This window comes from Poromitra crassiceps (genome assembly GCF_964638095.1).
Source record: "Poromitra crassiceps genome assembly, chromosome: 1".
NCBI classification, from domain to species: Eukaryota; Metazoa; Chordata; class Actinopteri; order Beryciformes; family Melamphaidae; genus Poromitra; species Poromitra crassiceps.
In genome coordinates, this window is record NC_139623.1 from 116335470 (window position 1) to 116351258 (window position 15789).

General features: G+C 42.2%; 1 protein-coding gene across 1 annotated transcript in view; it reads right to left on the reverse strand.

Moving 5' to 3' along the window:
* Positions 1–15789, reverse strand: part of atg5 (ATG5 autophagy related 5 homolog) — a 112086-nt gene that overhangs the window by 36091 nt on the left and 60206 nt on the right. The window contains exon 7 of the mRNA XM_083634678.1: positions 8087–8204. Within this exon, the coding sequence (XP_083490804.1) occupies positions 8087–8204 (118 nt within the window). The remainder of the gene's footprint in view (positions 1–8086; positions 8205–15789) is intronic.

Genomic DNA, 15789 nt, shown 5'->3' on the forward strand with positions numbered 1-15789 from the left:
ACAGAGCTTGGAAATTGGGTGTGTGAGGTCACAGTGACCTTGAACTTTGACCTTTAACCATCAAAGTCTAATCAGTTCATCAAAATCCGTTTGTCCTTGCACCCAAGTCGACGTTTGAGCCAAATTGGAAGAAATTCCATCAAGCCGTTCTTGAGATATTGCTTTAACGAACTTGGGAGTGGCATTCATGAGGTCACAGTGACCTTGACCTTTGACCACGGAAATCTAATCAGTTCATCCTCGAGTCCAAGTCGATGTTTGAGGCAAATTTGATGAAACTCCGTCAAGGCATTCCTGAGATATCGCGTTAAAAACTTGAAAATGGCGTTCGAGGTCACAGTGACCTTGACTTTTGACCACCAAAATCTAATCAGTTCATGCTTGAGTCCAAGTCGATGTTTGAGGCAAATTTGATGAAATTCCGTCAAGGCATTCCTGAGATATCGCGTTAACAAGCTTGAAAATGATGTTCGAGAGGTCACAGTGACCTTGACCTTTGACCACCAAAATCTAATCAGATCATCATTGAGTCTAAGTCGATGTTTGAGGCAAATTTTATGAAATTCCGTCAAGGCGTTCCTCAGATATCGCGTTAACGAACATCAGATGGACGTACAGTACAGACGGACGGACAACCCGGATCCATAATGCCGGCCTGGCTATCGCCCTGCTGAGAAACCTGATGTATAAGTTTATCTGTAGTCTGAATGTCTCAGAATATGCTGATTATGTTGCTGTCTCAACCCAATCTCAGTGACACTAGATACCCGTCTTCCATCTGGAAACACTGGTACAGTGCCTTATTGTAGAATTGTTGCTCTTATTGTGTTGTTTACCTGTTTTATAAGTATTGTGTGTTTTTTTTATTGGACCTTGTGTCTGACAAATAAAGTGATGAATTAATTAATGACTAGGCTTACATGCAGCAGTAACCTAATGATACCTACTGTTACAATGCAGGTCTGGAAAAGTATTGAGAATTAATTTGATCATTTCCAGGTCTTGAATAGCTTGGGAATAAAAAAAAACAATGTCTGGAAAAGTATGTAAAATGTTGTGGTTCAGGTTCGATACAAACATAATTCTAGCTTTGATGTTATTGTAGACCCACCTTGAGTCCACAGTTTGTGTTGATGTAAAGAATAATGTTCAGGTAGAGGGATGCCCTGATGACCCAGCCACTGTCAGCATGCATTAGATCAAAAACCCTATTAAAATATAATAGGAGATCATGTACATATATTTTGGGACTGCCCGAAATTAGAAGAATACTGGAAAAATATACAAATAGAAATTAAAAAGTGTTTAGATATTGAATTGCCCTTAGAACCTTCTTACTACTTATTAGGAATATTGCCAGAAGGTGTAGAGAGCAAACATTTGACACGAATACTGAGGTCTTCTGCTAACTGCTAAGAAAATGATTACGATCTCATGGCTGAGGCCGCAGCCCCCCACGACAACACAATCGAGGGAGAAGGTTAAGGAGGTCTATCGAATGGAAGAAATAACTGCAAGGTTACAACTAAGGACAGATGTATTCATGGATAGATGGTTCCCACTTTTCACTTTTTTTTTCCTTTAACTGATGGGATCTAGGGGTAATGGACGGTTCGGCTTTCCTCTTCTTTTTCTTTTTTCTCTTGAATATGGTCACCTCTGCTTCCCCCCCCCCCCCCCCTGTATTCATAAAAGAATGTTACTATTTCACTATGTGATCTGAGAACCACGGACATTTAAAGGACATAAAAATCAGACACATGTACCTGTAAGATGCTTTATCTGTGAACATGATTGTACAAATTATGATTGCACTTGAGAAAAGGAAATAAAAATAAGTAAAATATATATATATATATATATATATATATATATATATATATATATATATATATATATATATATATATATGTAAGTAATATGGAACCCTACTAATCTCACATATTCTGATGGCTGTGAAGAACAATCTTCATCTATACAGTGATATTAGTTAGCAGGGGCAAGATGTCTATCTGCCTAAATCATATTGAACACCAGTCAAAATCTTCAAAACATAAAGTCTTTTTTGTTAATGTTTAGGAACCATACAACTAGCAAATATACAAATATCCTCCATAAATCAATCGATATATTCATATTCTAATAAACTGCAAATAAAAATGCAGAGGACAAGATTATCTGGTCTTAATTTCAAGAACCTTGCATGCTATCATGCTAAAAGCTGTTGCAGTTTGTAGTAGAGTGTAGTGTGTTTAAATGATGCAGATATGGTGTTGTTGCAGCTAAGGTATTGCAATAGAGGCGGACAGCGTTTTCCACTGGAAATGCACATGGGCGTTGCAGACGTTGAACTTGTCAACCAGTGAGCCTGGCTGTTTGACGTCCATGTTGACCACCTAGCAGCTGGCTGAGTGGGTGCTGGTGAAGATCCACACTAGAAAGAGAGTAGAGAGAACAGAGGTGACAGGCAGGGTGCCTGTGGCACTAGCCGGTGGCTAGTAATTATTCAAATTTTACCAGCCACTCAATAGCATTGTTTGTTTGTTTTTGCTGGTGAGTGAAGCAACTCTACCACTTCCATATTTTACCAGCATTTGGCTGGTGCTAATGTTGTGCCTTGGTGACAGGCTTTGACACAATAGCACAAGGCTCAGACTGGCTGACTAAATTATAAAACAAAGTGCTGAGAGAGCGAGGAAAGGCAAACGGGTTTGACACCAACACAAATGACTAGCTGACTAACTTAGTATGTTACTGTAATATGAATTGTGCAATCATAAACACATGTGCACACAGGTGGCTGTCAATCTGGCAATGTTAAATGATGATGATAAAGTTAGGCTAGCTGTCCTAATGAGCGATGTAGGCTTCCAGTTTCCAGTGTTGGTCTTGGCTGCTAACATTATAGGAGCATCTGTCGGCTGAATAGCTCATAGTAACTATCTCCCAAGATCTGATAATACATGCAAATAACAGTCTTAAAAACCAAAAGGGCTGTATCTAGTTACTATAAGTCACCATGACTAACGAGAGCTTACAGTAACGTTATTCTGGCTAGCTAACATTAGCCGGCTAACTAGCTAACGCTAATGCTACTGTAGCTAGATGACTTATAGCAGGTAGACTCACTGGACATTTTTCCTTAATGAAAATTGTTGTATTGCACTATATGGATGTTACCAAACGTAGCAATGATGACTTACCATACACATGTCATGCTTCCAACGAGGTGCTGCTGATGCTGAGGTACTGCCCCTATCTGCCTCCGTAAATGTTGGCTGTCTGGCAGGCTGAGGCTGCTACTAACGTTAGGGCCGCAGTGCCGCAGACAGATGAAAACAAAACACCCCAGCACTCCCTGCGCATACGTCACAGCTTTGGGGTCAAAGATGTCAAAATAAAAGCATAAAAACTAAAAATATAAATAAATATGTAAGTACCGTAAAATACCAATTATTAGCCCGGGCGTTAATTGACAAAATATGTAGCCAGACCCCGCGTAAATATGGGACCTGCGGCAGTTTGGGACCTGCTTTAATTATTTTTGTACAAAAATATTGCTCAGCAAAGATTGTAAATAGTATGAAATTGTTTATTTAAACCATTTATTTTAATCAGTTGGCTACAGCCCCCCACACGATTGCTTGTCTATGGGGAGAGCCGCACCTCCCTCTCAGCGCGGCAGAGCATTGCATGCCAGTTCTGGCCTGTACATGAAATCAAATAAAATTTTAGCTGAACTGTGACCTACCGGTATTTACCACTAAACTTTCTCCGCTGAAGGTGAGAGAACATGATCATCATGTGATTTGTTGCATGCGCTGCCTCCTCCGCTGGCAGGGGAAACATTATAGCCTATCATACTCACATTTCTCAATCAGAGATGTCGGATTTGTAGGCCTACAAAAATCTTCAGAAAATGCCTACACAATTTTCATAACTGTCAGGTGTTGCTGGAAAACCGCATGTGAAAGCAGGGCTGGGCGATATGACGATATATTTCGTCTAAACGATAGAAAATGTATTTCGTTTGATATGAAGCTCTATCGTTTATATCGCCGTGTCGCAAAACACAGGCTTTGCGGCAATAGTTTACGTCACAACGCTTTGTGTTCTTCCACACTGCACATGCGCAGCACGCACGCTGCTAAAGAACAGCAGAAACAAACATGGAGGGAGAAACTGAACCTCCGCCGGCGGCTCCGACACAACAAGATGACAACGAGAACCAGCCAACGCAAGACGAAGAGCTTGTACCTAAAAGGGGTGCTACTTCGATCGCATGGCTGTGGTTTGGATTTAAAAAGACCGACGTGGAGCAGAAAACCGTACTTTGTAGAGTATGCCGCAGCCCGGTCACAACAACGGACTCAAACACCACTAACCTATTTTACCACCTGCGCAAGAATCACGATAAAGAGTACGGAGAGAGCCAACGTCTGAAAGCCGCAAGACTCAGAGCACAGTCGAGTTCCGTTGTTAGTGTTAGTGCTCAAAAGAAAGAAAATAAGGTCCAGACGTTACAAGAGGCGTTTGCCCGTGGCACACCATACAGCAAAGACTCCCGAAGATCCAAGCAGATCACTACTGCCATTGCAAAGCACATCTGCAAAGATATGGCTTCAATTTACACAGTAGAGAAACGGGGGTTTCGTGAGTTGGTGCAAACACTCGATCCAAGATACACAATGCCAAGCCGAAAACACTTCGGCCGAGTCGTCTTGCCTGGCTTATATGACGAGTGCCGGGCCAAAGTGGAGGATGAAATACACCAGGTGATGTACTACGCTACAACAACAGATATGTGGTCGAGCCGAACGACACATCCATATATGAGCCTGACGATCCACTTCATCGACCAGGAGTGGAACCTCCGCAGTCGGTGCTTACAGACTAGCTATTTCCCTGATGACCACACGGGAGAAATGCTGGCCAGAGGTCTCAGGGAAGCTCTCGAGTCGTGGGGACTGCATGAGGATCACATGGTCTGTGTCACCACCGATAACGCCTCCAACAACATCCTTGCCCTTCAGCTGAATGACTGGACACGCCTACAGTGCTTTGGTCACCGTCTTCATCTAGCCATTGGTGAGTGGTCTAACTCTAAACCGATGTTAAATAAATATATATATAGTTTAATATTTTTATTTATTTATTTCAGTACAGTAATACCTTAATGTAGTCTATGGAAACATTTTAGTTAGAGTAACAGCCATGCTAACAACAGCCATGAATGGCGAAATACTCCTCCAATTGAGTTTCATTCTGAGCTAAAAAAAAAAGCTAGAAATAAGAATATTCCACCTGCCTTTTTATCATGATTTTTCCCATCCCCTATAGTGTGCACCTCTATAAAAAATGCAATTTTCCCCATCATATACAGTATGTATTATATATATATATATATACTTTTTACCTGTCCTGTTGTACAGTGTAAAATATATAAATGTATAGATTAGACGTTACATTTACTTCTCGTTTATTTACACAGGGAAGAGTGTGAAACTAACACAAGTGGACCGAGCAGTCGGCGTCTGCAAGAAGACCGTGGCTGCCTTCTCCAATTCATGGAAGAGAAGACGAGAACTGGCCAAGGCTTAAGCAGAACAAACACCACCCTTGCCCCCTCATCAGCTGATCACAGAAACCCCTACCAGGTGGGGCTCGATGCAAGAGATGGTTGAAAGGGTCATCGAGCAGGAGAAAGCTATCTCACAGGTCCTCCGTGCCGACAAGAAAACACGTCATCTGGCCCTAACTTGGCAGGACATGGACGTTCTGGAGTCCATGAACAAGGCACTGAGTCCTCTCAAGGAGTTTACAGATGCCTTGTCTGGGGAGCTCTACCCAAGTGTTTCCTACCTGAAACCCGTCCTCCATCTGTTCAACAACCAGATACTCAAGCATCAGGATGAGGACACTCCGCTCACCACGACCATCAAAGAGGCCATACTAACCTACCTAAATGAGAAGTATGATGACCAGGCAACCGAGGAGCTGCTCGACATGGCTTCTCTAGTTGACCCTCGGTTCAAAACCACATACATCAAAGAAGAGAGGATCGACTACATGAAGACGAGAGCTGCTGCAGAGATGCAGAGGCTGGTGGCTGAACAAGCAGAGGCTGTCCCCCCCCCCCCTGCCAACAGCCACAGCTGCCAGAGATGAGGATGAGCCAGAGGTGGTCCCTGCTAAGAAGAAAAAGAAGAGTTTGAGCAGCTACTTTAAACAAGCAGAGAAGCCAAGCCAAGCGGTCCCTCAGTCAAGCAGAGAGTCCATTGAAAAGGAGCTCAACCTCTACCTCCAACTAGATGCTGGTCCAGACACAGACCCACTGGAATGGTGGAGGCAGCATGAGGCACATTTCCCCCTAGTGGCCAAGCTAGCAAGGAAATACTTGTGCATCCCTGCCACAAGTTCCCCATCAGAGCGTGCATTCAGTGCAAGTGGGAACATTGTTACATGTCAGAGGTCAGCACTTAAACCAGCAAGAGTTGACCGGCTTGTATTCCTGGCACTCAACCTGTAGAAGCCTGAGCTTCAGCAACACAATGCTGCCAAGTGCCAAATGTCTTATTTTTTTTTTGATCTTTGGATGTTTTCATATCCAGGCTACTTGAAGGACTTTTGTTATACTTATAGTATAGTGTATACTATATTGTGATCCTTCAGCTACACTTTAAACTTTGAAGGGATCTATCCATGTTTACATTTTGTATTTTATACAGCAATATTTTTTTTATGGGCTAGGCCTGTATTTATTTTCGTTTGCTCTGCTGCTACCATTCAAAAACTTGGAGTTTTTTTTTTTACTTGTTCTATTTTACATGTATATCATGATCCTGATTTGGCTGCTGCACTTTAAACTAGAAGTTTTACATTTGTATTTCAAACAGTGTTTTAGTTGACTTATATTGTAAGTGTTACTGTTTTCTATGCAGGCTACCTCAGTACCTCTAGACAAAAAAGAATATTTGGAAGTGAAGTAATGCATGCATATACTGAGAAGTCAGAGAGAGTGGTGTTGTTACCCAGTAGGCTACTGGCTACTGGGTGTACAAAAGAAAAATAATCAAATATGAGACTAAGTAGCTTTTTTTGTTGAGTACATCATTTCAAAATGCATTTCCATGAGGTAATTTTATATAAACCATTGAATTTACTGAAAATGTGCTGTATCGTGATATATATCGTAATCGGGATATAAAATGAGCTATATCGGGATATGGGATTTTGGTCATATCGCCCAGCCCTATGTGAAAGTGCCGTGAAATACCAATTAGAAGCCGACTTCTATGCCCGCTGGCAGGGAAACATACCATAGGCACATTTCTCAAAATAATTATTACACCAGAGATGTCGGTTTTAGTGTATAAAAATCTTCAGGAAATGCCTACACAATTTTCAGAATCATCAGATGTTGATGGAAAACGAATTTTGATTGATCATTGATCAGCAAGTTTCGTGCATGTGTTTTTTTTCCTCGTTGTTCCACGTTTCCTCGTTGTTCGTCTTCTTCATCCGATTTTTCTTCTTCGTTGTGTTTGGGAGATGCATTCAACAGGATGTCGCAAAGGTAAAAAGAAAACATTGAAAAAACTAACCGGGTGTCAAATTGGGACCTGCTTTTATGTGCAAAATATGTATCCAGACCCCGCTTAAATATGGGACCCGCGGCAATTTGGAAGTCGGCTTCTAATTGGTATTTTACGGTATATTATTATGAAAATCTAGTTCCTACATAATTTTCCTACACATCGACTCTCTGGGGTCTCTAACCTGCACCATGCTCTTTAAGACTCTAGGAATTGAAATGCTTATTTTGCCATTCATTGTAGGTCTTCTTTTTTTTCATAACAATAATACTCAAGACACAAACAACTCACACATGCCAACAACATGCAGTGGCGCTGTCGCTTTCACAACATAAAAAAGTAGGCCATTCTGGAAGTGTCAGCTAAAAACCTAAAAAGTAGTTTTGCCACAAGGGTTTATCATCACTGTGTGTGTGTGTGTGTGTGTGTGTGTGTGTGTGTGTGTGTGTGTGTGTGTGTGTGTGTGTGTGTGTGTGTGTGTGTGGACCTACCATTGTGTGGTATGGCAGCAGGGTACATCTCTTTCAGCAGGTCACCTAGTGTGTGTGCGTGTCCTTCAGCTGAAACGGGCCGAAACTGTTTCTGGATGAACGGCCTGTCGCTGGTCGTCTGCAGCAACAAGAACGACAGCAGCTAATTAATTACACAGAAGAATACATCTGAGACACGTGTACTGTACTCACTGGACACAGATTGGCTGGTTTAAATGAGCTCTAGTGTATACAGACATATTTTAGAACACTAGCGCAATACCCGTGCAGTGTATCTGATTCCGATACCCGTTGGAGCACACAATCACTGTTTGTTTAGTCAGGCCTCGCTCACAGTCTCTCTTCTCAGAGGGTTTTCAGAGTCCACTTCCCTGGCTGATTCCTGATCCTGAGCCCAGCTGTGCTCCTCCACTCAGCTAACGAATGGAGCTGTCCATGCTGCTGAACCTGTGTCGACTCATCTGGGCTCCTAATTAGCCATTTTTGCCCCCATTCAGTCAGCCCCAATTACCTAATTCAAAAATCCCTTTTCACGGGGGCCATTTTGTGTCGAAAAGGCAGAACACAGGTGCAAGCAAAACACTAATGAGGGTTTCCAAATTCCAATCATGGAAGTTGGAAACCCTCATTAGTGTTTTGCTTGCACCTGTGTTTACCCTGCCTTTTCAACACAAAATGGGCCCCGTGAGAAGGGTCTATTGCACGTAACATGGCATAGCTGTGGCCGAACACAATTGCTGTTCGCTCAGTCCACACACACACACACACACACACACACACACACACACACACACACACACACACACACACACACACACACACACACACACACACACACACACACACACACACTTCACATTCTTATTAGAGGATAGAATTGAAGAAGCACTGAAAAGCTGAAAGGCACTTTGGATAAAAGCATCCACCAAATGGCAAAAACTATTAGTAAGTCAAATTTGCACATTGATGATTCAAATGGTAGCAAGAGGCACTCATTCGATTTTTTTTACTTCATATCCCAGAAATCCTGTGCGGTGACAGCAGAGAACTGCTTACCAAGCAGCCGGTCTGTGCTGCTTTATACTAAAGGAAACCAAAGAGACGAGAGAGGAAAATATCTAATGTTGGTGAGTCCAGTTTCTCTGCTGCTGGTTAGGAGACAGTCTGGATTTCCTGCTTCAGTTTGGACTTGTCACTTCCTTTTGGCAGAATAGAAGAAGAAGTCTGTACCATCAGAATATAATTTGAACAAACAGGGTGAATGTTTAGCATCTCAATAGACCCTTTTCACAGGGGCCATTTTGTGTTGAAAAGGCAGAATAAACACAGGTGCAAGCAAAACACTAATGAGGGGTTTCCAAATTCCAATCATGGAAGTTTCCCCCATGAGAAGGGTCTATTAGTGGAGATGGGATGTATAGTGCCATGTCGGTTGATAACACAAGTGTATTCATAAAGATCTCAGCTACAGGAGAATAGCAGGGTATCTGCAGGTGTCAGCAAATTTAAATTAATACTTTTTCACAACTTTTTAATGCCACTTTCAAGACCTTTGAATGCCACTCTGAGGTTATTTGAGGTTGTTTTAGCATAATTCCTTTACAGTTATTTATGTGCACTGAAGTCATTCAGTAGCAGCTGCTGAAAAAGCACTAGATCTGTTGTAATCAAAGGAAATTCTTCCCAGACGCATCTTCATGTGTATTAGCCAAGTGTGATCGTGGAAAGAGCCATAATAAAGATATACAATAAAGACCACAATAAAGATATTTAAGACCCCTGGGAATCTATTTCAGACTTTTTAATTACATTTAAGGCCTTTTTTGACAAATTGATTTAATGCTTTTTCATTATTTTTAATTATACCCTGAGCATTAGGGATTTCAGAGATAAGTCATTTAGTCGACTATCAAAACCACTAGTCGAAACTGTGCATCATAGTAGACTAACCGTTCATTTCTGGTTTTAGGATAAACAATATAAATAACTAGCTACATTGAACATAGATTTGTTTGAACAATCATTTTCTACATGATGTTAAATAAACAGAATTTAAGGTATTTAGAGAGGGAACGACTCGTCTATGTTGTTACTGCAGTCAAACAGTCACTATCTCCAGCTCAGACAAGCTGGGGTTTAGCGGCTCATTTGTAAACAGCCTCTCAGAGCCAATTGAGGACTCTGCTATTTCACATACCCCCAGGCTGGACCCACCTACATTACTTAACCATTTACTGGATGTTTTTGAGACCTTTTGTACGAGAATTGGTGATTTTTATTGGGTGAAAAAAATACGATACATCTTTATGGGACTAGTCGATGACTACTAAAATTCAGTAGTCGCGAATGATCTACTGAGCATAGGTGATGTATACACAGAAGATGAGAATCTGAAGAGCACGCCAACACACCGTGCCATGCGAGCAGACCGGTTGGGAACGTGGTGCCGTGATGAGCTCGGCTGTGGAGAATGTGAGATTTAGCGATCGGCAACATTTGGACAGATGTTAGGAATGCAGTGAACATGTTTTACTGATCAGGACAGATGTGGAAGTTATTAACTGCTGGTGGAGCGGGCTCCCACACAGACTGACAGCTCGACAGCCGCCTCAGATGGACAGCACAGGAGAGGACATTATAGGACAAATGATAATAATCAGAATAACAATCATAATACTCATAATAATCAGAAGTGATAAAACACTAAAATGGCATATTCCTCTTTTTTACTTGGTTTGATTATTTTAACATTGCATTCTGCTTGTTCTTTTATATGTGTGTTTTATATGTTTTTTTTAATCTGTCTGCCTACTATTGATGTAAAGCAGTTAGGGCTGCATGTTGTGTATAGTATGAAAAGTGCTATACAAATAAAGGTTGTTATTATGATTCAGGGGAAGGCCCCATGATACGATACTATCACGACACTTAAGTCACCATAGAATATTATTGCGACTTCAAAAATATTATTATTGATTACCTTTTTTTTACAACCGTAAATCATGTCCCGAAAGGAAAAAAACATTGTCAACATCTGTTTTATCTAATTAGATAAAGTTTCGAGGCTGTTCATCTCACTTCAATCATTTTTATTACAGCAAAATGGGATGGTCAAGCAAACAAACTGAGAGACACTGTCATAAATGTTGCATGCACTTGACAATTTATATAATAAAATATTGCAATACTATGCTGCATCTCTTTTAACTCATTCATGGCCAGTTTAGGACTGCCAATATTTAGCACAGGCCAAAGATTTTCATAATTGTTGGTCATCTTTCAAGACCCACAGTAAATTATCTATTAGCACCAAAGTGATTTGCAATACCTCAAAATGAAGATGTACGTCTCTGGGTTCACCAGGGAAAAAAAAGTGAGCTTTTAGCATGTTCTGTACTCTACTTATAGCCATTTATATACACCCTGTTTTCACCAAAAAGGTCTCTCTGAGAAGACAAACAGGAGAAAAGGCCATTTTTGTAAAGCACACAATCTCAGGCAGAACTCGCTCTCAATTATTTTATTTTGAACTGTATTGACATCAGACATGTAAATATTATTCGTTATGACACAAATGACAAAAAAAAAAATATATATATATATATATATATATAAAGTGCTTTTTTTACATTCAACAATACAGTTTACTCAGTGTGAGTGAGTGTGCAGACAGACACACAGACAGACAGACAGACAGACAGACAGACAGACAGACAGACACACACACACACACACACACACACACACACACACACAGAGAGAGAGTTCTGTCCACAGCTGCTGCTGGATCGCACCTCCTTCCCCCGCAAATTAGCATAGGAGGGGAACACCCATCTGGTCTGAGATCAGCGTCTAGCCTCCTCTGCCTCTGCATCGTTTTCCTCCTCTCGTTCGGGCTGGGACAAATGCTGCAACACAGGAACGGGTCCGGCTTGGCTTTGGGACCAGGCGCTGGAACCGGATCGATCATGTTCGTCACGGGTTTGACTACCGCGAACAAATCAATCCAGGTTCGCCCTGCAGCAAGGCGACCAGTGCAGCGCGCCGAGGGGCGTTTCAATGGCGTTTCTCCTCTGCACAAGGAAGCGCGTTTCTCTGTTTTTCCTCCTGCTCATTTCAAACAACAGCTGCGGTACGTGTTTGATGGCGTGTTGTCGGCTTTACCTTTGAGGCTAGGGACCTGATAACATGTCACAGGCTGGGGAAGTGTTTGAACTACGCGCTGCACTAATAAAAACAAAAACACGTCAAACACGTCATTGGCCCTCTGGGCTATTCCTGATAACACGTCAAAGACGTCTTTGGCCATGAATGAGTTAAGAGACTACCCACTATCCTTTAAAGAGCACCATCATTATGTTTGAATAGGGCTCAGAAGAGTATTTCCCCATTCATATCCGCCATTAAGATTTAGATTATTAGCCATAATCTCGTAACCACCCAATGTAGACTTACCACAGTTGATCCAGTGATGAACAGATGTTATATCTTCCTGCAGAAGCCACAAATCTATCCTTCATCTATTTTTGAACAGGAAAATGTGATCTGCCTACACTACCCACAATCCTAAGGTGTAACGACATGTTTGATTGGTGGAGCTGGCTGTATGGTCGGTGGCCTGCATTTATTTATCTCTGGCTGTTCTCCTTCTGGCTAGGCTAATACAAATGTAGGTCATAAATTGTTTGCCGGTTCGTTCACATTACTGCACAGAGATGCGTCTACGTAGCATTAGCCATGGAGCTGATACCTGTAATGGCCGCCGGTCAAGACTGCTGGTCGCACCCACTGCCACTCAGAGTGCTCTCCCATTGACTGAAATGCTCTGTCACTCAATCATCCGCTAATCTGATTGGCCAGAAATGGCGGTGTTGTAGAGCTCGGGGCCATGAACGGCCCAGACTCATGCTTGCATCTGCCACTCGCTTCGGAGTTTGTCACAGGCAAGTAGCATTCTTGTATGGGCTTGAAGGGCCCATACTCTCGTTTACATTCACCACTGGGCTTGAAGGGCCCAGACCCTGGTACGCGTTCAGGTACCACACTTTGAAACACCGGCAGAAAGCCCAGAATCGCACGCAGCTTCATTCCAGCTGAGCTCACAACCGAAAAACGAGCCCCATCCAGACTCGCCCAAAGAGCGGCCGCCAGCAGCCAGGCAGCACAGACAGGCAGGAGAGACTCGCTTGTGACAAACGCTGCAAAGCCACCAGAGACACACCCACGGAGGGAGGAGTTTGGAGGAGAGGGGGGTGAGGGTGCTGTTATGGAGGAAATTACTGTTCAAAGAACTATTGAAGTGAATGTGTTAATCAAATGTTTTATGGTCATGATGGTGTACCTCGCCAGTTGGCTTGGTTGCAGGCGTAACACTCTTTATAAGGATTTTTCAAAACGTGAGTGAGAAAAATGAATGGGAAATAGTCTTCTGGGGCAGAAACCAGAAAGTGACATCACGATGTCACGTGACTGTTGAGAGCTCTATTCTGTGCCACCCTGTTGGAGTGGGTATTTATTTATTTTCCAGTAGTGAATGTCTCAATTTGAACCAAACGTTTCCTTTTTCAAACACAATAAGACATCCAGGACTAACCTACCCAGCCGCAGACTAAATGTGCCAGATTTGTCTGTGCTGTCTGGTAGTGGTTTTTCCCATCCCGCTTCCCGCTCCTCCTCACACTCATGGAATGCTGTGGCTGATCCCAGCCGGAACCCTCATTAGGATGTTTTCTTGTGTAGCTCAGAATTGTTTAGGACTCATTCAGTTTACAGCTGAACACTACAGTGACTTGACTCGAGTGCAACAGTATAGACTCGGCTTCAGTTCTAGTCTTCGGCAACGTTATGAGCAATCCAGTGGTAAGGAGGTCAAGGGCCAGCCACATCATCCTGACTATATTCCCATGAGCTTTGGATGTCCGTGTAAGAGTAGAGAAGAGTAGAGAAGTCAGAGTTAGACATGAGATGGGCAGAGAAACATAAAAGAGCTAGTTGACCTTTTAGCCACCCAAGGAGCCTGACATACTGTATATATGTATATATTTATAATTATTATTATTATTACTATTTAGTTTCTGTAGGCAGGACATCTGCTGAAGGCATACACATCTGCTAATTTCTCCAATCACCTGCATCATTTTTTTAAACGTGTTGTTATTGGTCGAATACTAACCTCACGTCACCAGGCTCTTCTCGGCGAGAAAGAGCCTGGCTCCCGCCCCAATTGATTTTGTCACCCTACTGGTTCCCGCCTAGAGCCCGCCCTAGACCGGATGGCAGCGTTTCTAGCTCATCAACTTTCACGTTAACTTGACAATTTGACTCAAGTATCAGAATCCTCTTTCACCGTTTTGACCGGTGTGTCAGGCGGTGGTGGCGGAGATGCCATATTGCATAAACGTTTTGTTTTATGTAACGCTAGCTTTGTTTTGATCAGACTCTAGTTTATGTAACATCACCGCGTCAAGCTAACGGCAACAAAGACGTTGTTAGGCGCATTGCCATCCGGTGTTAATTCTGGGTCCGGGGTTTACGCCCCCATGACAAAAAGCGGGGTGGAAGGTGCCCAGACTAGTCGAATACCATCGAACTTCCTCCGGTCTGAAGCATTTTCTTTCTTTGGAAGATGACAACTTCCTCTGGCCAAATTGTAATGGGCTAAAGTGCAGAGTATTCGATGATTGTCGAAGAGATAGACTGGCTTAAGAGATTAGAGAGTGGGCAACTGAAGTTATGAATTGGTTGATTAAATGAGAACACATTTATAGACACTGAGATCGGAGCACCAAAAATCTGAGCTTAGTGCAAGGTCTGAACAGGCTCAGACAGAGTCCACATTGCCATTTTTTTTACTCACATATTCTTATTCTTATCTTTCTATTTTTACTTGATTTGCATTTTACTCATGTGTACTGTATATATCCAGTAGTAAATACTGTATATATAAGATCAAGATATAATAATTGGGTTATTATTATTTGTATTATTACATGTGTATGTATGTAAGGTCAGTTTATTTAACTGACCTACTTTATGACGAGCCGTAACCTGGTGTAAATCCTGGGCCTGCACCTGATCGTGGCATGCTGGTGTGGCTGTTGGTGTTGAAGTCAAGAGTCTGGCTGTCACTTGACAGTCAGGTTAAAAATGCAGTGCTTCTGGTTGCCAGGTGACCTGTGACCTCAGCCAGGAGAGAAGGTGGCGGGCTCTGGAGAGCGTCCAGGAGCCGACACACGGGAGCGAGGTGGATTCTATATGCTGTTTGGTCCACTAAGCTCCTTACATGGCTCTCAAGTGGCTCTCAATCTGCGCGACTCGAGAGCACGCAGGTTTTAGACCAAACTCTACACCAGCTGATTTCACTAATTAGTTCTTCTCACTCTCTGATTGAAGGTATTCTATTCAGTGGAAAAAGTGGAACAAGTGCTCAGATCCTTTACTCAAGTAAAAGTAGCAACAGCATCATGGAAAAATACTTAAAGGTTAAAGTTCTGCATTCAAAAGTTTAATTAAGTAAATGTCCTCATTCTGTCAGAGAGTTAAATTATTGAAGCATTAACCTGTAAGAAGAATTTTAATATTGACAGTCTAACTGCCCCATATACTGTTGGGGAGTTTAAATTCTAACAATGCAACATATTTTATGAGCTCATTTTATATTTTGCATTTAAAACCTTATTTTGCAAAGTAACTACTCACTCCAG